Raw genomic sequence first — 27,290 nt, 5'->3', positions numbered from 1 at the left:
GGATTAAACCAGCACTCAGGATGGTGACCCATCCATAAGAAGCCCCCAGTTCCCGTTAGCTCTTGTTACAGTTGCATTATTCTGTCTCCTCTCCATGCACAGCTCCAGCTGTCCCTCCTCATCTCTCACAAGGAACACCCTTCCCTGACTCCCACCCTTCTCTCTTCCATCCCATTCCCGTCCTGCCCATCCTTGACCTCCTCTGACCATCTCTCACTGTTACTGACAGCCCTGCAGTGGCTGGATTCCTGGTGCCAACAGGAAAGTCTCCAAGCTCCGAGGCTTGGCATTTAAGGCTGCCTGTGACCTGACCTCAGCTGATTCCTCCTGGAGCATGCAGAGGGAGCAGAGCTGTCTCTGTGCCTCGGGCTCCTCATCTGCGAAGTGGGACTGTTATGGTACTCACTCACGGGTCATCTGGGGATGAAACCAGACAATCCTTGTAAAGCTCGGAGAAGAGTGCCTGGCACCTGGAAAACAAGTAACAAGGTGCAGCCAGGCCTTTGCACGGCTCTTCCCTCTTCCTGGAACATTCCCTCTCCTCCAAACGTACCTGGCAAACCCGTGCCATCCTTCACACACAGGACAGCGCCTCCCCATGTGGCGGCAGGGCCCAGTACTGTATGGGCCACACTGGGCGCTGCCTCAGTCTCACTCTGCCACTTGCCCAAGAGCTCCTCAAGGTCAGGGACAGTGTCTGCTTCATCATGGTGAGTCCTGCAGCTGCAGAGAGCAGACGTGAGAGCAGTTGACCTCTGATGAGCGCTTACAGTGTGCTGGACGCTAGGTCGGATGCTTAACATTCCTTAGTGCACTGAACTTCACAGCCCCCGGGATGGGTGGGTATTATCACCCTGTTCTACATACAAGGAAACTGAAGCTCAGAGAAATGGAATCAGCCAGCTTCTAAGTGGCAGAAGCAGGATTTGAACCAGACCCCTCTGACTCGAATTCCAAAGTCTGCGCTTTCACTGCTATGCCAGAAAGTTCTTGCTGTATTTATTGCACGCTTACTAAGTGCCAGACGCTGTTCTAAGTGCTTTAGGTACGTCATGTCATCAGCTTCTTGAATCAGCCCTGCTTTCTAGGAACTGTCTTCACCTTCATTATACAGTTGAGGAAACTGAGGCATAGAGAAGTTAAGTGATACACGCAAGGCCCCACAGCTAGGTAATGACAAGGTCAAGGTTTGAACCTAGTACCCACCCCTGCCTCTGGACCCCAGTCTCTGAACTCCGCCCTTAGGGTGAGGAATCAAGCAAGACTGAAGGAAGCCCCTTGCAGCCCTGGAGGGCTGAGAGTTCTTGGCAGGGGGGCAGGGGCTGAGTGGAGGGTTGGTGGTGGGTCTGGATCTGTTTTCTAATCTCAGCAGCCCAGTGTGACTCTCTCACCCCTGTGTACCTTGGGGGTGAGTCACTTCCCAGGGAATCTGGGTGTCCTTCCAGCCGTCCCCCACTATGTCCTTCCTGCTCCAGACAAAGGTGCCTTTTGGAAGCTAAGCCCAAGTGCTCTCCCTGGCGCCAGGGCTGCCCTAATCCTCTCAAGGCGGCCAGGAAGGACCCAGGGGACAGGTTGGCCTGAGGACTGAGAATGGCACAGAGCCTTGGGTGACTGGCACCACATTCATGTGTGCACCGCACTCTACAGTCTATAGTGTGCATTGCTTCTGCCCTCTTACGAGTGGGGAAAGGAACAGTTGCCCTCTTTGCATTGTATTCCATTTAAAACGGTAATATATTTGTATCACAAGCATTTTTATCACACTAGGTGCCAGGCAATGGGGAACCACAAAGACTTTAAATAGGGAAGACCCAGGAGCTGAGTTACTCAGATGAGTAGCATCATTTTGAAATGTCCTTTCTAGTTTCCCCATTTTACAGGGGTGCAGACTGAGGCACAGAGAAGGAAAGTCATTGTCACAAGTTTATGCTCCTAGCAGGCCGGGCAAAACTTACCCCTACTCAGTGTTTGCTTTCATCAAGGGAAACTAAAGGAGGCTGCTGTTTACGGAAATCTGAGGCTCCAGGGACATTCCATGCTCCAGGGACATTCCACGCTCTAGGGACATTCCACGCATTTCTGATGTAATTCTCAAAACCCTCCTGGGAAAGTGTGATTATGCCCCTTTTGCAGGTGGCCCAACGGAGGCCGGGGAGAGTGACTGTTGAGGCTGAAAGGGCTGGTGGGTGTGGGAACGCAGGAGTGTGTGACTCTTGGAGTCCCTATTTCCCATTCCAGGAACCCCTCCAGCCCGCACAGGAGGTAATGAGGTGGTCTGGGCTGAAGCTACTTCCTCATGCCCTCATGGCCCTCCAGACTTGCTGCCATGTGGGACCCAGGATGGTAAGGATGCAAATGCCACTCGCTGAGCCCAGCTGTGTGCAAGACCCTGTTCCCAGAGCTTTGCAGGTCAGGCTGGTTCCAATCACCATCTTACAACCAAGGAAACAGCAAGAACCGGCAGCAGAAGTCAAGCCCAGCAGCCAACTCCAGAGCCTGTGCTCTTAATGTTTTCATCAATGCACGCACTGCAGATGGGGAAACTGAGTTCCAAGGCGGAGTTGGCCCAGCGGCACAGAAGAAGTGAGGGGTGACATCAGCCGAGCTTGGCAGGACCTATAGCAAAGACGCCTGGCTTCAGAGCCCCCACTGCCTCCAGGAAGGAAGGAGGAGGCGTCTCCTTGGGGAGTCGGGGGCGAAGCACGTTTATTCCCGGTTTGACTTGAAAGCAGGCCTTGGTGGAGAGAGAAATGTTTCCCCGCCTCTCAGAATTAGCAGACGGGCAGGGTTGGCGCAGGGAGGAGGTGGCATTGATTAAACATGGAGATAGAGCCTGGATTGGGGCTGTGGGGTGGGAAGCAACCAGGGAGCAGTCAGTCCATTGGAGAGCAAGAGATGAGTTCATTCATTCATTCACTTGTTCATTTGTTACACTGGCATCTATGCCTGTGCTGGCCTAGGAGTGGGGCACATGGCTGGTTCGCTGGAGAAAGAACACCTCACTACGGGCCCGAGGGGTCTCTGGATGGGCCAGAGGAAGTGTAGGGGCTGGGGGAAGCTTCCTACAGCTGTTGACTTTTTGACCCTTAGAATCTGAAGAGGGTTTTGTAGACAGCAGAGATTGCATGTGCAAAGGCCCAGAGGCAGGGAAGCCAGGGGGTGATGAGGAGGGGATGGAAGGAATGAGCAGCTCTGTGTGAAGAGAAGACTGGGATGTGTGTATGGAAGGCCTTGGATGCCAAGTGAAGTGGTCTGGGCTGTGTCCCAGCAGGTTTTGGAGGGTGCAACTGGGAAAATGCAGACGGAACATTCTGGGGTGGTGGAAATGTTCTATATTGTGATAGGAGTGTGGGCTGCATGACCGTAAAAAATGGTCAAAACTCAGCAAATGAACATTTAAGTTTTGTGCATTTCACTGTATTTAAAGATATAAAGAAAGAATCCGAATGGCATGCAGGGGGAAGTGTTTAGTGGTAGTATACTGATGTCTGCAACTTTCAAATGCATAGAAAATAAAAGATGGACTAACGGATGCAAATGTGACAAGAATGTAAATGGTGGGTATCGTTGGTGGGAACAACGTGGCAACCATGCGTGTCCGCTGTACAATTCCTTCAACTTTGCTGTAGGTGTGAACGTTTCATGAGGAAATAGTTGGGAAAAACCTTGTTGTATCTCGTACGTAGTAAACACTCAATAAACAGCAGCTATTGTTATTACTTTGGGACTATTATTTCAGACCCCTAAGAAATGAGTGAGGAATGTTTTTCTGATTAAAAAAAAAAAAAATTGCGTATTCGTGCACCAGTCCCAAGTTTGAGGAGTTGGATTCATATTCGTCTCCCTTAGTCCTAAAATCAGCCCTGTGAGGCTGGTATTAAACTCACTTACCAGACGGAAAGAATGTGAGGCTCAGAGGAGGGAAGTGGCTGGTCCAAGGTCCTACGGTGAGTTGGGGGCTGAGCAGGGTTTGGACCTGGGTCATCCTGATGCTGAGTCCAGCCTGGGCACCTCCTGTCTACCCAGATCATCTGGAATGGCTAGTGCCTGCCTTAGAGTTAGAAACTAGATGCATCTGGGGGTGCTTCCAGTTCCCCAAGCTTGGGGCCTAGCCGGGGTCTCCGGAAATGTGTTCAGCCCAAGGGTTGATAAAACCCAGCTCATGTGACACCATCTGGGGCTGAGTGCAGGTCTTGGAACTAGCCACAAACCACAAACCCTTGTGGTTTTGGGGCTCAGTGCCCAATTTGCAGAGCAAATCTGAATTCCGGTCTCTTGTAATTACATGGTATTTCCTCTCTGGGGTCTGGGCTCAGGCTCAGGCTGCTATATAAGACTGATCTGTGACCAGACTCAGCCAAAAGCAGAGGGGCTGGGGAACGGGACCTCTCAAGACTCAGCGGCAGGGACCTCCTGGGGGTAAGGAGGTGCCCCTTCTCTACTCAGTGTCCGGCAGGGGAGGCAGAGGCCTGGGAAGGTAATAAGGAGAGAGTCCCAGCCTGGAGATCCACCACGATGGCCCCTCTCCAAGTTCAGGTGTCTTGTCTGTAGCATGGGCCTAGTCAGGAGAGTCTCTTGGGAATCAACAGAAAGGCCTGGGTCATGCCAATTACATGCGTGAGCAGAACTGCACTCGTCTTTCCCAGGGATGTTGGGTACCGAGGGTCCTTGCCACCTCCTGGAGACTTCTCAGCTGCTTGCTGACGCCACAAATCCTTCCATTGGTACCCATCTTTTTAACTGAAAAGGGTGATTCCTTTTTGAACACAGCTCTCTAGAAAATGAGGTTGGGATGAGGTGAGGAAGCCAGAAAAAAAAATTCTTGCATATAGTAGTCCTTTATATTCTAGTGTAAATGAATGCCTCTAATATTCTTCTGGGAGCAGATAGGAGTGGGGAAAGAATCTGGGGACTCTGTGAAGTCCAAGAGAAACGAAGACAGAAAAAAAAGGAGAAGGTGCCTAAACAGAGGTGGCTGAAACCAACAATTTTTTGGCTCAGATGAGAGGCCATGCCCTGTGCTGATTCTCTGAGGCTTGTTGGTGTGTAGCTGGGGCTGATGGAGTGAGAGAAGTGGGTGAGGGCATGAAAGGAGCAAAAGGAAACTTCCCAGAGGCTATGCAGCTCATTCCAAAATGCATGTTTCACCTCACCAATCTCATAACATTCCTCACTCACTTCTTAGGTGTCTGAATTATTATAGTCCCAAAGTAGTAACAATAGCTGCTTTTTATTGAGTGTCTACTATGTATGAGATACAGCTTGTTTGTGATTTGGGAGCAGAGGTTCAAAAAGGTAAAGTCTCTTTCCTAAGCATTAGGACCCAGATATCTCTGACTCAGAGTCGTTAATATTAACCACACGGTGTAGAACTGACTCCTCCAAAGAGGTGGGAAGAGTGTTTGTCAGTGAGCTGGATGGGTGGAAGGGCGGCTAGATGAATGTGTTGATGAGTAGATAAACTGATGGAAAGATGAATGGATGGATGGATGGATGGATGGATAGTTGGTTGGATGGATGGATGGATGGATGGATGGATGGATGGGAGGATATATGCCTTGCCAGCTGTTTGGATGACAGATGGATGATAGATATATGGGAAGATGGATGGATGGATGGTTGGATGAGTGGACAGATGAATAAATGGAGGGAGGAGAATGAGTAGATGAGTGAATGGATGGGTGGATGGATGGATGGGTGGTTGGATGGATGGTTGGTTGGATGGATGGATATATGGCTTGCTGGGTGTTTGCATGACAGATGGATAATAGATAGATGGAAAGATAGTAGGGTGAATGTATGAATGGATAAAAGAATAAATAAGAAGGGGAAGAATGAGTAGAGGAATAGATGAGTGAGCGAATAGATAGGTAGATGCTGGAGAGAGTTCCTCAGAGCCTACCTGCTCCCAGTTTGGTGTTTTTGTGGGAATCCCCATTACCCATCTACCTGATGCTCAATTTGTCAATCCCACCTTGGGAGTTAATTAGACATCCATTCTCTGAAACAGTGTGTTTAATGGGTCTGCTTTATGTCACAAGATTCATTTCCATCTGAAAAACTCAAAAGGTGGTATCTGGAATTCTGGACCATGCCTTACTGTGTGACTTTGGCTGGCTTCCCCCGTCTCTGGGTCCCAGGGTCCTGAGATAACTCTTGGCTAGGGCTGCCTAGTGCCACCTGCCAGCCAGGATGGTGGCGCCTAGCCACATCCGCATCTGCACTTTCTCCTCTGCAGGGAAGCAGTGCCAGCATGTGGACGGCGTGGTGTGTGGCCACACTGTCTGTGGCGGCTGTGTGTGGCACCCGCCAAGAGACAAACACAGTCCTCAGGGTGACCAAAGATGTGCTGAGCAGTGGTGAGTCCAGCCCCGAAGGGGTGAGGGTTGGCACAGGGCAAGCAGGGCAGCTCTGCCAACTCTGAAATACCCAGGGACCTCCTCCTCCTGGCAGAGTCCACATCGGGTGGCTGGGTGAATTCTAGTCTCTGGGCCTTAGTTTCCCCTTTTTCTTTTGGCTATCATTTCCTGAGCACCTACTATGTGCCAAGCACCATGCTGGTGACTTTATGCTTATTCTTTAGAGGAAACAGAGAACAGTGATTAAGGGCCCTAGATCAGTCTTTGTGGGGTTCAAATCCTGACTGTATGACTTTAAGCTCGTAACTTGAGTTCCCTGAGCCTCAGTTTCTTCATCTGTGAAATAGGTGTAATTATGGTCTCCATCTCAGAGAGCTGATATGAGAATGAAATGAAATGACCTTTTGAAAACTTAGGACAACTCCTGGGACTTAGAAGTCCCTCAAAAGTGGGAGCTACGATTATTCCTGCTTCCAATTCTTAGGAGCTCGCTTTTGTCATCTGGTGTGTGAGGACTCACTTTCATACTTTCTCCCTCACCACTCATCCCAGGCTATCACGAGCATAAAAAATGAGATTGTTTCCTATCTAAGTGATCTCTGAGTACCTCACAGGCCTCAATATTTCAATCCACCAGATGGGGACACTTCTGGCCTTGGCTATTTCCCAGGAATCAGTTGTGATAATACATAAGAAAGTTGGGGTTTTTTTTTTTGTTTTTTTTTGTTTTTTTTTTTATTTTTTTTAGACGCTCTGTTGCCCAAGCTGCCGTGGCGCAATCTCCGCTCATTGCAATTTCCGCCTCCCGGCTTCAAGTGATTCTCCTGCCTCAGCCTCCCGAGTAGCAGGGATTACAGGTGCCCGCCACCACACCTGGCTAATTTTTGTATTTTTACTAGAGATGGGGTTTCACCATCTTGGCCAGGCTGGTCTCGAACTCCTGACCTTATGATCCACCCGCCTCGATCTCTCAAAGTGCTGGGATTAGAGGTATGAGCCGCTGCGCCTGGCCTGAAGTTGATTTTTTAAAGCTGTAAAGAGCAGAGCACTTAGAAGGGAGGGCGATGAAGAAAATCCATGAAGGGCTGGCTGGCTGATGTCCAAATCTAGTTAAAATGAGACCAGACAAAACCCAGCAGAAAATGAGCTGGCCAGGATGCTAGGGCTAGATCAGCCTGGAGAAGTCCTCCTGTTCAGCCTCTGCACTTCGCTGGTGGGAAAAGTGAGGCCCAGGGAACTGAGCAACACTGCGAGGTGCTGCCTGGGGGCTGGAGGTGGAAAGAAGGGAGGAACCCTGGACTGATGCCCTTGCCTCTCTGCAGCTATTTCGGGCACCCTGCAGCGAAGCAATACTCTCCACTCAGCCCTGAGAGAGGTGCCCTTGGGTAAAGCCCGTGGTGATGGTGGTGGGCCTCTCCTGGGCGGTCTGCTTGGTGGAAGCGGAAGTGGAGGTGGTGGGGGAGGTGGTCTCCTGGGGGGCCTGCTTGGTGGTGGGGGTGGAGGGGGTGGCAGTGGCAGCAGTGGTGGAGGGCTGCTGGGTGGCAGTGGTGGGGGGTTGCTGGGTAGCAGTACTGGGGGGCTGTTGGGTGGCAGTGGTGGTGGTCTTCTGGGTGGTGGCCAGCACCATTACAATGACTACGGACGCACTGAATTACCCCGAGATGTTGGTGGTATTCCCTACAATGACTTCCCTGTCCGAGGACCCCCCCCAGTATATACCAACGGCAAACAGCTTGGTGGTTATTACGCGTATGGTCACATTGAGGCCAAAGACAGCACTGCTCAGCTGGGGGACCAATACCGATATGGTGAGATCCCTGAGACCGACGAAAGCATCAGGGACCTCCGAAACAGTGGCTATCGCAGTGCCGAGAATGCATATGGCAGCCACAGGGGCCTCAGGCGATACAGGTCAGCTGAGCGGGCGGCACCTGTGGGCAGGCTTCACCGGCGAGAGCTGCGGCCTGGAGAAATCCCACCTGGAGTCGCCACTGGGGCGCTGGGCCCAGGTGGTTTGCTGGGCACTGGAGGCATGCTGGCAGCCGATGGCATCCTGGTAGGCCAAGGTGGCCTGCTCGGTGGAGGTGGTCTCCTTGGTGACGGAGGACTTCTTGGAGGAGGGAGTGTCCTGGGCGTGCTCGGCGAGGGTGGCATCCTCAGCACCGTGCAAGGCATCACAGGGTAAGGAGGGGACAGGTTCTCTCCAGAAAGCCCCCGTGCACCTCCAAACGGGGATGATCACTCCCTGAAGCTGGAGTTGTGGGAGGGAAGGTCTTCAGAGCCCCACACGCTTCAGGGCTTGGCCTCAGGATTGGACGTCTTAAGAGCCCCAAGTTGCATGGTTTGGGTCTTGGCATGAAACAGTCCTAAGTTTGACCCAGTTCAACTTTTCATGTTTGTGTGTCACTTTGGGCCATTGATATCATCTCTCTGAGTCTCAGTTTCCTCATCTATAGAATGGTCATAGTAATACAGTGTAGTGGAAAAGATCCAGAGGATTTTAAAACTATACATATATATCATAAGTTCTGTTATGCTCAGCCTGCTCCTCATAGTCAATATTTAATTTAACAACTATTCAGAGCTCCTACTATGTGCAGGGTACTGTGTTGGCACTGGGGACGTGACCCAATGGTAAGCCAAGAAAAGACACATTCCCTGTCTCTATGGAGCTTGCAGGCTGCTGGGGTACGTGGGCATTGATAAGAAGCCTAAAAATAAACATACAGTTTCGACAGTGGCAAGAAGTTCATGGAGAAATAAGAATCTCTATAACAGGGCAGCTCACCTACCTAGGGAGGTCAAGGGAGGCTTCCTGGAGGAAGAGGACCTTAAGTTGAAATCTGAAAAATGTATAGGAGGGAATTAAGCAAGAGGAACTTACATGTGTCGGAGGGAACCAGGCAAGAGGGGCAGGGATGAGCAGAGGGAGGGAATGGCATCTTGACATGCAGAAAAGATTCAAAGGAAATATATGGAACGCACACAGCGGGCCTCTGGGCATTGGGATTACGGGTCGTGGCATTTTTGCCTTAATTTTTCTGTTTTCCACATTCTGTCCTTGAACTGCGGGTGTCTAGCGTCTTTAGAGTCAGGAGGAACAGTTGGGGAGCAGAGAAAAGGGGTGTAGGGGAGGGTGCTCGGGTGAGCGGGTGGTAGTTGGGGTGGCGTTCTTCCCACCGCTCTGTGTCCCGAGCAGGCTGCGTATCGTGGAGCTGACCCTCCCTCAAGTGTCTGTGCGGCTCCTGCCCGGCGTGGGTGTCTACCTGAGTTTGTACACCTGTGTGGCCATCAACGGGAAGAGGTGTGTGCCCTTGGCCCTGGAGGGGTCCCCACTACCCTATGGCACAGCCTCTGTATCCATAACACAGAGGCTAGGAAGACCTAAACTTTTGCCAGCGCATGCCCACAGACTTGGACCAGAGGCCATCTGTCAGCTGTGAAAACAGCCTAGCGCAGTGGTTAAGATCTGGGAGGCTGGGCCAGGCGTGGTGGCTTACGCCTGTCATCCCAGCACTTTGGGAAGCTGAGGCAGGCGGATCACCTAAGGTCAGGAGTTCGAGACCAGCCTGGCAAACATGGTGAAACCCCGTCTGTACTAAAAATACAAAAATGGGATGGGCGTGGTGGCAGGTGCCCTGTAGTTCCAGCTGCTTGGAAGGCTAGGGCAGGAGAATTGCTTGAACCCAGGAGGTGGAGGTTGCAGTGAGCCGAGACCTCGCCGTTACACTCCAGCCTGGGCAAGAAGAGGGAAACTCCATCTCAAAATAACTAAATAAATAAGTGAATCTGGGAGGCTGGAGTCAGATGATAGCTTGGGTTCAAGTCCTGACTCTCCCATAAGCTGTGTGACCTTGGGCCAGTTCCCCAATGTCACCTCAGTGTCTTCACTGGCAATGCGATAATGAGGTCACCCCCTTTTCCAGGTGACCGTGGCTGTAAGTGGGGAAAGGCAAGCAAAATGCCTCCTGGAATAGGGCCTTCCATGCACGAGGTGCTGACTAGAGGACCTCAGAGGGTGGGCTTCTGTGTGGACTTATCCGTGTGGGATGAGGTCGTGTTCACCAAGCTAGGCGATTGGGGGTCACCTTGGAAACCAGAGTGTGTGCTGAGCCCCTTTCCCAGGCTTTGAAGCTCATGGGCTGAGGGGGAGATAGACTTGTTCACATGTGACTTGAGGGACCAGGGAAGACTTCTGGTTTGGGTTCCTTAGAGATGAACAAGTTTCATAACAGATGGCAGGAGCAGCAAGGACAGGCCTGGGTAAGGGAGGGCTCCTGGCGGCTGGGGGGTGACTCATGGTCTCCCTGGCCCCTTGGCCTCCTCCAGTCTCATTGGCTTCCTGGACATCGCAGTGGAAGTGAACATCACAGCCAAGGTCCGGTTGACCATGGAACGCACGGGTTATCCTCGGCTGGTCATTGAGCGATGTGACACCCTCCTAGGGGGCGTCAAAGTCAAGCTGCTGCGAGGGTGAGTGCCAGCGAGCAGTGGAGTGCCTTGGGGGTTGCTGGAGTGGTCTGTCTTTGGCACACAACATTGCATTCACTTACCCACAGGCACTGGGGTGGGCAGGATGATGATGCTGTGGGGTGGTGAGTACTCATGCTGAGCCGGCTGCACTGTCACCTCTGTTCCTGACCTGGTACATGCCTGATGGGAATTCATGGGCTGTCCCTCCAAACCCAGGATGGGGCCTTCGACCAGCCTGGAAAATATGTCATTGTGACACACATTCCTTCCAGCTTTGAAAAGGCTTCGATCTGGATGGTCAGGAGCATGCCCGAGACTCATATCTCAGTTTCACGGTTCCTTGCTGTGTGATTTTGGGTAGTTCTGTTGCCCTCTCTGAGCTCCAGTTTCTTCATCTGTGAAATGGGGTAATTCTTTTTCTTTCGGGAATTGAGATAATGAATGGAAAACAGTGCATCAGCTGGGACATCTTGAGAGCTGATGAACATACGTCCAACAGGGGTTGTGTGTGCATTGGTGCCCCAGATTGCAGGAGCATTTCCCGCTTGGTTCTGCCGAATTCAACCCTGGTGAGGGGATGAGACTTTTCCTATGACACGCTCCTTACGAAATGTCCAAGTCTCCACCCTCTGGCAAAGTGGTGTCAAGTGTCCGTGTACTGGCCAGCATGCTGTCCCCAGGTGGTGGTCCTGGATGAGGACACACTCAGAGCGGAGTCTCTTTCTCTTCACTCCCTGCCCTCTTCTTTGGCTTCTCTCTTGAAGGCCTCCGACCCTGCTTCTTCCTCTCCATTATTATCCATCTTCTGGCCCAGTCCCCCCAGCCCTTCAAACTCATTGTGCAACTTGAACCCCAAACCTTCTGATTCCTGTGGGCTTCTCAGAGGCTTTACTTCTGCTTCAGAGAGAATGAAGGCAAAGAAAATCAGTTCCCAGGGCCCAGGCAAGGAGAGGAGGTGAGCGAAACCCATGGAAACCTCACAGATTTTTAAATTCGCATTTTCACTAGGAAGTATATACTTGGTAATACACGGTTCACAAACATAAAGTGACAAAAAGGCACAGAGCACAGGGCTTCCTCCTATCCCGCCTCCCTCTGCCTCCCTCCCACCAAGCTCACTAGTTATTCATCTCTCAATTCTCCTTCCAGTTTCTTTGTACACGTGAAACAAATATGAACATAGAGTCTCATCTCCCCTCCTCCTTTTATGCAAAGGGACACATACTATAAACACTGTTTTACACTTGACTTTTTTTCATTTACCCTATTGGGAGAATTTTCTGCATCCAAACATTGAGAGCTTCCTTGTTTAACTTTTTACAGCTGCGTAATATTCCATTGCCTGAATGAGCCATCGCTTATTTGGCTGGTCCTCTATTGTTGGATATAATTTGCCTAATCTTGTGCCCTGACAAGTAAGGTCACAATGATTAACCTTTTACATATGTCATTTCGCAGGAGGGTTGATGAACCTGTTGGATAATTTCCCAGAAGAGGAAAAGAGTTTGTGCCCTGAATGTACATAAAGCAAAGTCCAACTATCCCCTCAACACACACACACACACACACACACACACGAAAGCACGCATGCATACACACACATATATATTCTTAAGGCCCTTATCATCTAAGGAGAGGTGGAACCAGGATAAGCCCCTCAAGGTGAATCCACTTAAAAGGGAGAAATGCATAATTAGCTTTGGGAGAAACATTCTAATTAGGGCTTTATCTCAAGAAATTCTTTGCTTTGCTGAATTGGTGCAGCACTGAACAATCAGCCACAACCTCAGAAGGGGGGACCCAGGCAGTGTTCGGAGGCGAGAGACGGAAAGCAGTTCTCAAGAGGTTCAGCTGTCAGGGACACTTTGGTGTAGGATGGTCATGCTTCCTTCATCTCCTTATCACTACAAGCCCCTGGAAACAAATTTTTAGACCAAAAATCTGTCTGTCCATCTATATGTCTTGTCTATCATCGATTTTCCTCCTTAACTAACAGCTTGGGAGGGTTAGTTAAGAGCTGGGTGCAGTTGTGTGCACCTGTAGTCCCAGATACTCAGGAGGCTGAGGCAGGAGGATTTCTTGAGCCCAGGGGTTCAAGGCTGCAGTGAGCGGAGATTCTACCACTACACTCCAGCCTGGGCAACAAACTGAGACTCTGTCTCAAAAAAAAAAAAAAAAAGAAGAGCTGCGTGGGTTACTTCTGTGGACCTCGGCCTCCTTGTCTGTAAAATGGATCACCTCTCCCAATTGTTTTAGCACCAACTATCCATCCTCTCTTGTGGACCACATGAGCACATTTTACTGGCCAGTATTTCTCCTTCCCTTCCCTCCATAAACATTTATTGAGCACCTACTATGTACTAGATACCGAGTTAGGTGCTTACATAAATAAACACATTCGTTTTCACTTGGCGAGGACAATATAAGGTTGCAGCAAATGGCCCATGTGAAGGTCAGATCAGCAGGTGGGACTGACTTTTGCAATTGAAAATCAGCAACATTACAGCCTGGTTCTGACCCATTGTAAAGCTCCAGAAACTTCGTTTATCAAATGAGTGAATGCATGAATTCATGAAAAGTCCAACAATTTGCCTGGGTGGCCTGTCTAGTCAGTCCAAGGTGAATGTACTCTGTCCTCCCAGCATTCTGAACAATTTTCCAGCACTCCGAGGTTCTCACTGTTCAGAGCCTGGACTAGTGACCCGCAGGATGAACAGCCTTGGTGAGGCCTGCATGGCTGCGAGCCTTGACCTCCTCCCGCTCCCGTTTCCTTAGGCTTCTCCCCAACCTCGTGGACAATTTAGTGAACCGAGTCCTGGCCGGCGTCCTCCCTGACTTGGTAAGAAGCTGTCCCAGGATGGGAGCAAGGGGCACAGGCTTCCCCCAGACCAAGGGGCCATAGTCCAGCCTCCATTCCTGGCGGCCTGCAGGGAACCCAGAGGGACAGAGAGAGCCAGAGCCTGGGGCATATTTTTGGAGGGTCTGGGAAGGACCCTGAGGAATACGAAGGGACAGATTAGTGAAGGGCTAAGGAGAGGGAGCTTGAGAATTGCATAGTTACAGGTTTGAATCCCGGCTTGGGCACTTCCTAACTGGGTGACATGTTGCGTCACCTTTCTGAACCTTAATTTTCCCATCTGTAAGTGGGAATTAGAGACAGCCTTCCCCACAGGGCTGTGGCGAGGACAGTGCCTGGCACAGAGCAAGCAGTCAGTAAATTTTAGCTATCGTTACTCTTGCGTCCCTGACTCCCTTGCTCTGACTCCCTGCAACGTCACCAAGGCTTTGTGCCTTTTCTCCCCTGCAGCTCTGCCCCATCGTGGATGTGGTACTGGGTCTTGTCAACGACCAGCTGGGCCTCGTGGATTGTAAGTCCTTCCTGCTTTGCTTCACTGGCCAACATCTACAAGTGCCTGCTCTGGGTGCAGCCCTGGGGAAGGCACTAAGGACCGGGTCCTTTCTGGGAGGAGGGCTCAACATGGTGGGAGCCACAGACCTGCCCTTAGTTAGGCCCTGGAAGTGACATGTGGCTAATGCCACAAGGGAGGTGCCACCTGGCTTTCACTCTTGCTCCCAAACACCCCCCTGAGTACCAGAGAGAGGAGCTTCCGCCGGGGTCTGGGAGGTAATGGCTCTGTCCTGGGAGTCAGGAAGCTGGGTTTGAGCCCCAGCTCTGCCCCGGCCGCTGTGTGAACTTGGAGAGACTCTTCCCACTTTTCTCATCTCTCAAATCTCTCAGTTCACAGAGGGGCTGGAGAGTGACTAGCAGGCGACACACTGTGGAGACTGACCAGGGCCTCAGAACCAGGCTCCACCACCATCTCAGACCCTGGATTTCTGAGTGAACATTCCTGAAAGCAAGCACGCCCTGTGTGGCTGTGCCATTTGTGCAGTGCACCGTTCCAGGGACCTCCTTTCACATGGATTACAGTGGAACAGCAGTGCCTCGAGTTGTGCAGTGCACAGCCTCCACAGCCGCACAGGGCAGCCCTCTCTGATAGTGCTCCCGTTTCTCTGGGACTCTAGGCAGTCTGAGAATGGCTTTCCAAGACAGGAAAATCTCCTTCCCTTTGTGGCCAGAGATGAGGAGGGAAGAGCCCAGAAGCTGGAACTGTTCATTACACAGTCAAGGAAATGACAGATTCAACTAAGCACTGCATTGTGGAACCCTAAATTCCTTCCCTGGTGCACAGCACTTCAGAGTTTACAAAGCTTATCAACATCCAGGATATCATTGCATCCCCCCCACCCCCGCCAACATAATCCCAGAGGTTACAGTAAACCCATTTTACAGAGGAGGCAACTGAGGTTCAAGGAAGTGCAATGACTTGCTTGGGTTCACACAGCAAGGAAGAGGCAGAGCTGGGATTTAAACCCAGAACTTTTGCTCTTTTCATGGTGTCTGGAGCTGGAGCCTGGGCCTAACTTGTCCACCTCTAGCCCCAGTGTACAAAGAGGGAAGGCATCTGGATGGTGAGGGGACCTCCCCATGACCCTCTCCTTTGCCCGCAGCTCTGATTCCTCTGGGGATATTGGGAAGCGTCCAATACACCTTCTCCAGCCTCCCGCTTGTGACCGGGGAATTCCTGGAGCTGGACCTCAACGTGAGTGTCTGGGGTTCAGGGCAAGGTGTGGTGGCCCTCCTCCCAAAGGCAGGAGTATCAGCGAGGACCTCCCAGGGCTTCTGTGAATGCCTGGGAAGCAACACTTGACAGGACCCTTTCTGATTAGAAGAAGGCCTTCTCGGAGCTGTGTTAGAAAACATAATCATAGCCAGCATTCCAGATGCTTACTGTGTGCCAGGCTCGTTCTGCATGCTTTGTGTCGATTAACTCAGCCTATCCTCACAGCAACCATATGAGGGAGGCACTTCTTATTGAGGAAACTGAGGCACAGAGAGGTTAAATCATTTGCCCAAGGTCACACAGCTAATAAATGTGGACCTGAGATCTGAACCCAGGTAATCAAACTACTAGGTGCTAAAAGAGCTGCTGCTGTGGGATTGGGTGTGCTGGAGGAATAAATGTGGACAGAGGTATGCTAGTAAGCATTTAACCATCAGCTCGCCATGATTTTATTAAAAAGTCCTGATTTGTAGCATTGGCCAGTTTCCATGGTATGAAAACTCCCACCATGGACAGCTTCAAGTTACCAACGTGATGTCAGTGAATGCAGAGTTGGGAAGAGATGTGTGAAATCTGACCTTGTGAGCTGGTGTGAGCTGGCTTCTCCAGCACTGGCTTGCATCCGGCCCCTAATTTTGTATGGGGCACACACACATATGTACTTTCCCTAGGCTTCATGAACACAGACGCCTCCATACTTGCTCCAGCAGATACAGAGATGCAGGTGCACATCCGTGCCCCCGTGTATATAGGTGCACCTGTGCATGCATATATATTTCCAGCCCCTGTGCATGCACACCTAATATATTCAAAAACATATATCCGTTCAAGAGAGATTCATTGGTCACCCATTGTATGCCAGCCTCTGGGCTGAGTGCTGGAGGTACAGTGATGAACAAGACAAAGTATCTGCCCTGATGGAGATTAGAATGTTTTGGAGAGGACAGACCATAAAAAAAAATCACTCAAACAAATATACAGTTCTAAATCATGAGCGCGGTGATCAAGGATCCGAGGCTATCAGAGCTTAAAGCAGGGAATATATGATCCACCCAGGGAGGTCAAGGAGGGCTTCCTGGAGGAGGTGACATTTCAACTGAGAGCTGCCAAATGAGTGGAACTTAACAAGAGAAGAATGTGGGGAAGGGAATATCCTGTGGGAAGGCCCCACGGTGGGGGTGGTGGTGCTGCGGGGAGTCTGACAAGGCCCTGGTGGCTATACAGGGGGAAGGTGAGAGGCAGAGTGGCTTGGAGGCTGGAGAGGTCTCATGGAGCGGATCACCCAGCACTTTATAGGCTGTGAAGAGGAGTCTGGTCTTTGGAGGGTAGATATACATTGTGCAGATGCATACACATGCTAGTTCATCACTGCAGGGCTGAGTTTGGAGAGGATCTGTCATACTGTGGCTGTAATTGTAAGTGACCATGAAACAGGAACTGCAAAATGTTCCATTGCATCATAAACTGGAGGAGAGTTGGGACCATACATCAAAGAGCCACTCAGACTCAGTGGGTTTAACCAAAAATGGCTGCCTGGAGGCAGATTCAGGGCCTCACTCCAGCCTTCAGTTCCCTTCTTTCCATCTTCTCCCTCCGCATGACCCCTTTCTTCTCCTCTCCCCCAGACGCTGGTTGGGGAAGCTGGAGGAGGGCTCATTGACTACCCACTGGGGCGGCCAGCTGTGTCTCCCAAACCGATGCCAGAGTTGCCTCCCATGGGTGACAATACCAAGTCCCAACTGGCCATGTCTGCCGACTTCCTGGGCTCAGTGCTGACTCTGCTGCAGAAGCAACGCGCTCTAGACCTGGACGTCACCAATGGCATGGTGAGTCACAGCCCCGCCGGGGGGAGGTGGGGGGCAGCACACAGCTGCCAGTGACCCTTCTCAGTTCCCACACTTGGGGAATTTGCTGTGAAGTGAGAACTGTAGATGGTCCACCCCTTGACTCACCTCCAGCTCGTGGGTGTGCATCCGTTATGTCAGCGCTGGCCAAAGTGTGGGGCTTGGGAGGATTTCAGGTGGTCCACAGACCAAATCTCACAATGAGAAAGTTGCTCCCTATTCAATTTTATTTAATTTTATTTCAATTGTTTTTTAAAAGCATAACATATATTCACATATATGTATCTCAATATAAATGTTTAGAATGTTTTCATTTGGTAAACACTAATATATAAGTAACGAAATGATACATAACAAAATACCACCCTTAGGCATGCCCCAGAGTCATTTTCTTTCCAAACCTTTTCTTTCAAAGACTTTCAAGCCTTCAGAAAAGTTGCAAAATGCTACAACTGATGGACATATATCCTTCACTTAGATCCACTAGTTAAAATTTTGCCACAGTTGCTTCATATCTACCTATGTGTCCACTCACCTTCCTACCCACCCACTCCTCCATCCATCAACCCACCTATCCACCCACCCATTCATCCATCCATACTTCCATCTATTTATTTATCCTTCCACCCACCCTTCCATTCATTCATATATCCATCTACGTATCCACCAATCCCTCCATCTATCTATCCATCCATTCACCCACCCACCCATCCACTCATCCACCAATCAAACCACCCACCCATTCATCCACCAATTCATCCATCTATCCATCAATCTGTTTATCCATCCATCCATCCACCTATCCACTCACTCACCCACCCATCCACCATCAATCCATTCATCCATCCACTCATCAACCCACCCATCCATCCATCAACCCATCCATCTATCCATCCATCCACCTATCCACTCAACCACCCACCCATTTACTCATCAACCCATCCATCCATCCATCAACCCATCCATCTATCCATCTATCCACCTATCCATTCACACACCCACCCATTTACTCATCAACTCATCCATCCATCTACTCATCAACCCATCCATCTATCCATCAATGCATCCATCTATCCATCCATCCACCTATCCACTCACATATCCACCCATTTACTCATCAACCATCTATCCATCAACCCATCCATCTATCCATCCATCCACCTATCCACTCATCCACCCACCCATCCACCATCAACCCATCCATCCATCTACTCATCAACCCACCCATCCATCCACCAACCCATCCATCTATCCATCCATCTACATGTCCACTCACCCACCCACCCATTTACCCATCAACCCACTCATCCATATCCACTAATCTATCCACCTATCCATCTATCCATTTATCTATCCATCCACCCAACCATCTGCCCATCTATCCACCCATTTATTCATTCCTCCATCCATTCATCTATCCATCCATCCATCCACCAATCCATCCATCCATTTATATATCCATCCACCCACTCACCCATTATCAATCTATCTGTCTGTCTTTCTCTCTGTCTGCCTGTCTGTCTGTCTACCCATCTATCCTATCTGTTGTTGAGCAATTTGAGTTTTCGGAGACATCATGACATTTCATTCCATAAACTTCACTGTGTATCTCCTAAGAAGAAGACATTCTCCACAAAACCATCATACAAATGATGCCAACATTTGCTTCCATTAAGAAAAAAGTCTCCACTTGGTGTCCATATATAGTTAGCCCTCTCTTGCACTTGTCATTGTCCCCTTTTTAACTAAGAGAGAACAGAGCTCATACCCAAAGCTCTCCACAGACAATGATATCCATGCAGAAGGTAATGGCATTCTTTTGTTTTTATTGTGTTTGGTTTTACAGTGGCCCTCTCTTTGTGTCAAGTGTACTGGCTTTCCATTTTGAGTATTTGAGGTCTTAAGAAGTAAGCCAATTTAAAGAAGATGCTAAGTAAATAATAGTACGGGTGGTTCAAGGATGTGGCAGAGGTCATGAATTCAGTGGACGCTGAGTTATGCAAATGGACTTAATGCTGCTCTCCTTGTTTTAATAAGGAATAATATTTTTTATTTTGAGACAGAGGCTTGCTGTGTCACCCAGGCTGTAGTGCAGTGTCGCAATGTCGGCTCACTGCAATATCCATCTCCTGGGTTCAAGCAATTCTCCTGCCTCAGCCTCCCGAGTAGCTGGGATTACAGGCATGTGCCATCACGCCCAGCTAACTTTTGTATTTTTAGTAGAGGTGGGGTTTTCACCATGTTGGCCAGGCTGGTCTCGAACTCCTGACCTCAAGTGATCCACCCGCCTCGGCCTCCCAAAGTGCTGAGATTACAGGCATGAGCCACCGTTCTCGGCCAATAATAACATTTTTAGAGGAGAAATATTCAGGTTTTGCCTGCTGTTCTTTGAGATACTCCTTGGTTAGCTTAAGTCAGCCCAGGCCACTTAATCACAAACCAGCTACCATGATCTATGTATGGCAATGATGGCTGGATAGGCAGGACCTCCCCAAGGGTCTTTAAGGGAGAGAAGATGTGCTGCTGAGTGTCGTAAAGCAAGTAGGAGTTTAATCACTGTATTAGCAATTTCTGTCTCCATTAGGCTATTAATTAGCAATTAATAGCCTCCAGGAGTCACATGGCCCTTCTTCTTGTCCTGTAGTTTGAAGAGCTTCCTCCACTTACCACAACCACACTGGGAGCCCTGATCCCCAAGGTATGTAAGGTGGGCAGTTCCCATTGCCTTCAGCCTCATTCTCTATCTTGTTGTTTGAGAAACTGGATTGGAAGGGAAGATGCTCAGTGCTGGAGTGGGGTGCTCTCCCCACAACCCCTGCTTGGGAGTGCAGTGACAGTGACAAGGGCTTGCAGGCTAGACTCCCATGGGTGGGGAGGGGGACACAGAAGGTTGAGGTGGAAAGACCCTGAATTCTGTGGGTGGTCCAGCCTGCATAGGCCTAATCCTAGCCTGGCCACTTCCCTTGCTGTGTGACTTTGGGGAAGAGTCTTAACATCTCTGAGCCTTAGCTTCCTCATCTGTCAAAAAAGGCTGCTGATACCTATTCCATAGGTTATCACAGGAAGGTAAATGAGATGATGCATATAAAGGTGTCAACACGGGCCAGGCACGCTCAGGTGCACAGTAGCTTAGAGGGAAGAGCCAGCCCTTTGGAACAGGCAGACATGAGTCAGCACATCCCAGTCATATGACCTTAGGCACACAATTCCTCTCTCTGAGCCTCAGTTTTCTCATCTGGAAAAACGGGGTAACCATGTTCACTTCAGAGGGTGGCTGTGGACCTGGAGTCTGCACCAAGGCAAGGAGCAGGCATTTGATCAATGTGAACTATTATTACTGTTGTTAATAATTACAAATTATTTCTTTTTAAAAAAGAGCAAGAGTGCTTTTGTCTAATCAGTGACCATATACAGTTCTGGTCCCATGTCTGGTTCTGGCCTATTACCTTGCACCTGGGAGCAAAGTGCTCTGTACCTAGTAAGGGTCATGCAGGTGTGAAGGACAGCTGCAATCTATAGCCTTTTTAGATGTTTTTCACCTCTTTTCTGCCTGCCCTGTTTAGTCCTGGGTGGAATTAAAAGGCTCGAGGGGAAGACCAAACTCAACACATGGTCACTATTGCCCTCATGTGGCTGCAAATTGAACACCAGATGCATCATTCTCTAAGGTGGTAACAGTGGCAGCTCCAGCTAGCAAGTGGACCCCTCAATCGACTGGACCTTTTATTTACTGGGTCACTTCCTATGTGCACTGCACTTTACAGCTTATGAAATTGTTTTTTTAGAGTATACTTTTTCTTTCTTTTTTTGAGACAGAGTCTTGCTGTGTTGCCCAGGCTGGAATGCAGTGGCACAATCTCGGCTCTCTGCAAACTCCGCCTCCCAGGTTCAGGCAATTCCCCTGCCTCAGCCTCCTGAGTAGCTGGGATTACAGGTGCTCACCACCACGCCTGGCTAATTTTGCATTTTGAGTAGAGACGGGGTTTCACCATGTTGGCCAGGCTGGTCTCAAACTCCTGACCTCAAGTGATCTGCCCACCTCAGCCTCCCAAAGTGCTGGGAGTACAGGCATGAGCCACAGCGCCCAGTCAGAATATACTTTTTCATTTGGTTCTAATTGTTCCCTCTCTCCACAGGACCAGAGAGGAGGAGCACAGCATTTACAGATGGGGAAACAGAGGCTCAGAGGGGTCACATGATGAGGCGGTAGCAGAGCTGGGGTAGAAGAGGGACTCAGTCCTCAGTGGCGCTGGGCCTGCAGCAGGGGGAATTCAGGCTGGACACAGCAATGTGTCCTGGAGACCCGGGTTGCACAGAGTCACCAGGGGAGGGGACTTCTTTCTATTTCTTTGAAAGCAATATTGTGGTTTTGCCCATTTCTCTATGGTCAGTTAACATAGTTAAGAAGTGTATTGCTTAAAGTATGTATTTTGGTAAGTCAATTATTTGGCAAATGTGGCAAACTGCCATTTTGTGAATTGTCCCTTTAGTAAATTAGTTTTCAGGGAATCAATCTGCAGCAAACAAGCTCAAGTCCCTCCAGCAATCTAGGCCCAGGGGCAGCCAGTGGCTTGCCTGGGACCTCCCTGTGGGATTCCCCAGGCGTGGACTTCTCATTTCAGGAACAGTGTTCAGAGGCAGTGGGAGGGCCTGGGCTCCGAGCCCACAGACGTGCACTGAAATCTTCACTTTCCTCCTGGCCTTGGACAATTTCCTTGGCATTCCCCTCGGAGGCCCCATTTTCTCATCTGTAATGTGGAGAAAAAAAATTACCCCATGGGTAGTTGTAATGATTGAATGAAATTAAGAATGTCCGTTCAGCACCTGGCCGGCATCCCCGGGAGACCCCATTTCACTCAGTACCAAGTTTGGAGCATTCCCAGGTGTGAGGCATTGAGCCTGAATTTTGCCGGCATGATCACAGTTATTTCTCATAGTGACTCCGTGTGCAAGGCTCAGAGAGGGCAGCCCCTTGCCCAGTTCTCACAGTGGGTCAGTGGCTTTGCCTGTGGTTTGTTCGTTGAACCCAAGCAGCATGTGACCCTGGTGCTCTGTGTTTAGAGGTTGGCTGATAACTCCCTGGGTACCTCCTATGCTAAGGGCCCCCCCCACCTGGCCTGGTGCCTGCCCACAGGTGTTCCAGCAGTACCCCGAGTCCTGCCCACTTATCATCAGGATCCAGGTGCCGAACCCACCATCTGTGACGCTGCAGAAGGACAAGGCACTGGTGAAGGTGTTGGCCACTGCCGAGGTCATGGTCTCCCTGCCTAATGACGTGGAGACTACCATCTGCCTCATTGACGTGGTGAGTGTCTGGAGGTACTGGTGGCCCCAAGCTGGGCCTCAAGACAGGACCACGTGGTTTCCTGGAGCCCAAAGGTCCCTTCAAATCCCCTCTATTTCCACCTTTATGACTATGGGCCCAACTTTGGGGCCAGAGGCGCTAACCCAAATCTAGCCTTTACCACTTCCAGCTACGTGACTTTGGGCAAGTCACTCTCTGTCTCTGGACTGGAATCTTAACTCTCTTGCCAGCCTTGCACAATTTCCTTGGCATTTCCCTCTAAGCCCCAGTTTTCTCATTTGTAACATGGAGAAAAAATACCACATGGGGTTGTCGTGATGATTGAATGAAATTAAGACTGATTTTCTCCTCTGTCACAGGGGGATGGCAGTAGGGCCATCTGAGTAAGATGCTCAGAGCAGTGCCTGACATACCTGAAAGGCTGCCAAAGTGTTAGCTGATATTATTCTCACAGGTTATATATACCCCAGTGTGTGGCCAACCCAGTCTTGGTCATTCATTCGGCAATATTTATTGAGCACCTACTATGTGTTATGCTTTCTACTTGACGCTGGGGAAAGGGGAAACGAGACATGTGGTGCCTGCTCTCTTGTCCCTGGTACCTAGCAGGGGACAGATACAAATACAACAATTTTCACAATTATTTCATAGAAAGGAATCCTCTTAAAATGTGAACCATGGCTGGGCACGGTGGCTCACACCTGTAAACCCAGCTCTTTGAGAGGCTGAGATGGGTGGATCACTTGAGGCCAGGAGTTTGAGACCAGCCTGGTCAACATGGTGAAACTCTGTCTCTACTAAAAATACAAAAATTAGCCAGATGTGGTGGCGCACACCTGTAGTCCCAGCTACTCGGGAGGCTGAAGCACGAGAATCACTTGAACCCAGGAGGCGGAGGCTGCAGTGAGCCGAGATTGCGCCACTGTGCTCCAGCCTGGACGACAGAGCAAGACTCCATCTCAAAAAAAAAAAAAAAAAAAAAAAAAGTGAACCATGTTTCTCTTCTGCATTCCTTCAGTTCTGAAATAAAAGCCCATCTCCTGGCAATGGCCCACAAAGTCCTCATGACCATCCCCTCATCACCTCTGAGCTCCTCCGTGTTCCTCCAACATGTCAGGCACTGTCTGACCTCAGGACTTTTGCACATGCTGTTTCCTCTGCCTGGGATGCTCTTCCCCCAAGTATCAGGTATCTGCATGGTCACTCCCTTACTTCCTTTTTTTGTTTTTTTTTCTTTGAGGCGGAGTCTCACTCTGTCTAGCTTAAGGCCTAGCACATAGTAGATGCTCAGTAAACACTGCTCAGAGGAATGTGTTAAGCTGTGTTAAATGCCATTTCCCCCTCCATGGTTAAGGCTTCAGGTTTCGGACTCAGACACTTGGGACTTTGGTCCCACCTCCTGTCTTCCTGCTAGTCCCTCCTACTCCAGAGCTCGAGACCAAATGAGCCACCTCTAGCTGGGAACCAGGTGCTCCAGGCGGGAGCATGCCAAGCCACAGAGTGTGGGGGTTCTTGTCCGGGCCTTATAAGACGGGAGGTTTAAAGGGTCGATTCTAGCCCATGAGTGGGAATGACTGTCCCAATCTATCCTCCATCCATCAGCCTCTACTGTGTGGAGATTTTCCATCAGCAGCCCAGAGGTTTGTGTGAGCCAGCCCGGCACCCTGCAGTGACTCCTGCTGTCCCAGGGATGCGGCCCTGACTCCTCCCCAGCCCACAGCTCTGCCTGGTTTGGCCCCATTTCACTGCAGCCTCACGAACCCTTTTACCTCCTTGCTCTCTGGCCTCCTGTCTACCACTCTAATGCCAACCTCTTTCCTGCCTCCGGGCCTTTGCCCATGCCCTCCCCACTGCCTGGATAACTCTCCCACCCTCTTTCCGTCTGGCCAAGTCCTACATACCCTTCAGTCCTCAGTTCAAAACACCGTCTCCCATGCCAGCTTACACCCCTGCCCGTGCACCCAGAGCCCCCAGTTCTTCATCAGGCCAATCATCGTGGTCTTTGTTATCTAATAACATCACCTGAATCTGTTGGGAGCTTACTGTTTTCTCACAAAGCCAACTTTTAAATTCAATTTATTTTGGGTGGGAGACAGGGAAGGAAAAAGGGATTTTCCTACAAAAAGGCCTCTACTTGGAGAGAGAGAGAGAGATGAGCCTGAGCCTTTTATATCCTCTCCTGGGGGATGAGACAGTTATGATTGGCAGTGGTGATACCCAATCTCATCATCTAAAGCGAGTTTCGTAGGCTACGAGCCACTCCCCACCCACTCTGAGGCATTGCAGAGACACCTGCTAAACACCCCCTATAAATCATGGGGATCCTGTGACATTTGCCTTACTGAGAAGTGTTCACTCAGCCCTTACGTTTGCAACATTAACTTGCAAACGATAGTTAATGTTGTCAACTTATTATTGCAAACTCCTTCCCTCCAGAGGGGGTGCAAATCCATTACATGGTGAGTGTTAGCCAGGAGTCTCATGCTTGTAAAAGGAGGTCTGACCCAGGCCTCGGGGAACAACCTGCCATCACGCTCAGGATTAACGAAGCCCTAGCTAGCACAGGGCACACAGTGAGCCCTCCGCAAGCACTGGCCAAAACATGATGGCAGTGACGTCTTTCTCCTTTCCTTTCCCTCCAGGACACAGAACTCTTGGCCTCATTTTCCATAGAAGGAGATAAACTCATGATTGATGCCAAACTGGACAAGTAAGGGGCTATGCTGCCTTGGGGTCCTGGTGGTGCTGGTGCTGCTCACGGAGGAGCCACCAGGGAGTGGGTGGAGGTCTCCTGTGTGGCCATCAGGGCTGGGTAAACCCAAGGAGCTGCAAAGGTGACAATGGCTCATGCCTGCCAAGACCGTTGTCACAAGCCAGGCAAGGTGGGTGAAGCCATGAACTTAGAAAGAAACTACCGCCAAAATCAACAATGTCAGTAATAATAATGATGCTAGGGGGTGGGCACAGTAGCTCATGCCTGTAGTCTCGGTGCTGTGGGAGGCCACAGCTGGAGGATTGATTGAGGCCAGGAGTTTGAGACTAGACTGAGAAACACAGCAAGACAACATCTCTACAAAAATAGAAAAATTAGCTGGGCATAGGTGCACACCTGTTGTCCTAGAAAAAATTAGCCAGGCATGGTATCATGTGCCTGTAATCCCAGCTACTCAGGAGGCTGAGGCAGGAGCTCAGGAGCTCGAGGTTGTGGTGAGCTATGATTGTGCCACTGCACTCCAGCCTGGGCAACAGAGCGAGACCCTGTCTCTAAGTAACAGCGATGATGAGGAGGAGGAGGATGGGGAGGAGGAGGGTGCTGGTGATGAGGACGTACCAGACTCTGCTCTATATACTGGAAGTGTATGTATTATCTTGTTTCTCCCCTCCGATGGTACCAGTGGAAGTCAGGGCTATTATTCTCCCTTTGTAGGGAAAAAACTAGGGCTGGAAACAGTGGATTTACTGACCCAGGGCCACCCAGCAAGTACATAGAGGGGCTGTGAGCCAACCCAGTTTCGTGTGACCTGTTGCATTGGCTGGGTACCATCATGCGCTTTGGAGCCAAGCAATATGGGTTCAAATCCTGACGTGACCACTAACGGGCTGTGTGATATTGGCCAACCAACTTCACCTGTGAGCCTCAGCTTTCTCATCTGCAAATGGGGATAATAGTCACTACCTCATAAGAGTCATAAAAAGAATAGTTATTATTCATTGGATGCTTTCTGTGTGCCACGTATTTGGCTAAGTCCTAGGTGTGTCTTCATTTAATTCTTTCTTTTTCTTTTCTTTTGAGCCAGGGGCTCACTCTGTTGCCCAGGCTAGTGTGCAGTCACAGCTCACTGCAGCCTTGACCTCCCCAGCTCAAGCGATCCTCCTACCTCAGCCTCCCAAGTAGCTGGGTTTACAGGCATGCACCACCACACCCCACTAATTTTTGTATTTCTACTAGAGACAGGGTTTCACCATGTTAGCCAGCCTGGTCTTGAACTCCTGGGCTCAAGTGATCTGCCCGCCTCAGCCTTCCAAAGATTTGGGATTACGGGCGTGAGCCACTGCACCCGGCCTTCCTTTAATTCTTGATACCAGCCTATGGAAATAAGTACTATCATTATTTCCATTTCAAGATGAAATGAGGTCATATGAAAAATTTTTAGCACGTGACTAGATCATCGTAAGCTTTTCTTTTACAACCAATATTTCTTAAGCCCACAAATGGCAGTTACTCATGATTAAGATAGTGCACATCAGAGACATCCAGGAGTTCCCAAGGAGGAAAGATTCAGCCTATGGCCTGGATAAGGAGTAGGGGTCAGCTGTGCAAGAGTTAGGGGTTTCCTGCAGAGACAGCAGCACAGGCAAGTTTTGCAGAGAGGAAAAGGGCACAGATACTGTGGGGTGCAGTGCCTGAGGGGGAGAGAGGGCTGGGTGACGAAGTCAGGAAGAAGAAACCATGTCTGAAGTGGAGAGTCTTCTTTCCTTAGAAGGTGCCTTTATTTCCCTCCTGCTGGACAATTCTGAAAAGCCCTGAAAGATTTCCGCCCCATGGGCAAGCCTGGTCTGGCCTCTCTCGGGTAGGACTGTCAGTTGCAGCAAGATTCAGGTGCAGCAAGACGGAGGCCCTTACAGAGCAGAGCGAGACCTCAAACACCGGCCTCAGCCTCCCGTCTCAGAACAGCACAATAGC

The 27,290-nt window shown here is 50.1% G+C and overlaps 1 protein-coding gene across 1 annotated transcript in view; it reads left to right on the top strand.

Annotated features, from left to right (window-relative positions):
- The first annotated feature begins 4,359 nt into the window (after positions 1-4,359).
- Positions 4,360-27,290, top strand: part of BPIFB4 (BPI fold containing family B, member 4) — a 32,122-nt gene continuing 9,191 nt past the window's right edge. The window contains exons 1-14 of the mRNA XM_011979760.1: positions 4,360-4,419; positions 5,186-5,295; positions 6,239-6,359; positions 7,682-7,744; positions 8,021-8,540; positions 9,559-9,663; positions 10,689-10,832; positions 13,608-13,671; positions 14,140-14,200; positions 15,345-15,436; positions 17,083-17,283; positions 19,946-19,999; positions 22,436-22,606; positions 25,249-25,316. Coding sequence (XP_011835150.1) covers positions 5,251-5,295; positions 6,239-6,359; positions 7,682-7,744; positions 8,021-8,540; positions 9,559-9,663; positions 10,689-10,832; positions 13,608-13,671; positions 14,140-14,200; positions 15,345-15,436; positions 17,083-17,283; positions 19,946-19,999; positions 22,436-22,606; positions 25,249-25,316 — 1,709 coding nt within the window. The 5' untranslated portion in view covers positions 4,360-4,419; positions 5,186-5,250. The remainder of the gene's footprint in view (positions 4,420-5,185; positions 5,296-6,238; positions 6,360-7,681; positions 7,745-8,020; positions 8,541-9,558; positions 9,664-10,688; positions 10,833-13,607; positions 13,672-14,139; positions 14,201-15,344; positions 15,437-17,082; positions 17,284-19,945; positions 20,000-22,435; positions 22,607-25,248; positions 25,317-27,290) is intronic.

The sequence above is a fragment of the Mandrillus leucophaeus genome, unplaced genomic scaffold (genome assembly GCF_000951045.1).
Source record: "Mandrillus leucophaeus isolate KB7577 unplaced genomic scaffold, Mleu.le_1.0 Scaffold206, whole genome shotgun sequence".
Lineage (NCBI taxonomy): Eukaryota > Metazoa > Chordata > Mammalia > Primates > Cercopithecidae > Mandrillus > Mandrillus leucophaeus.
Note: the sequence above shows the minus strand (reverse complement) of the source record. Positions and strands in the feature narration are given on the sequence as shown.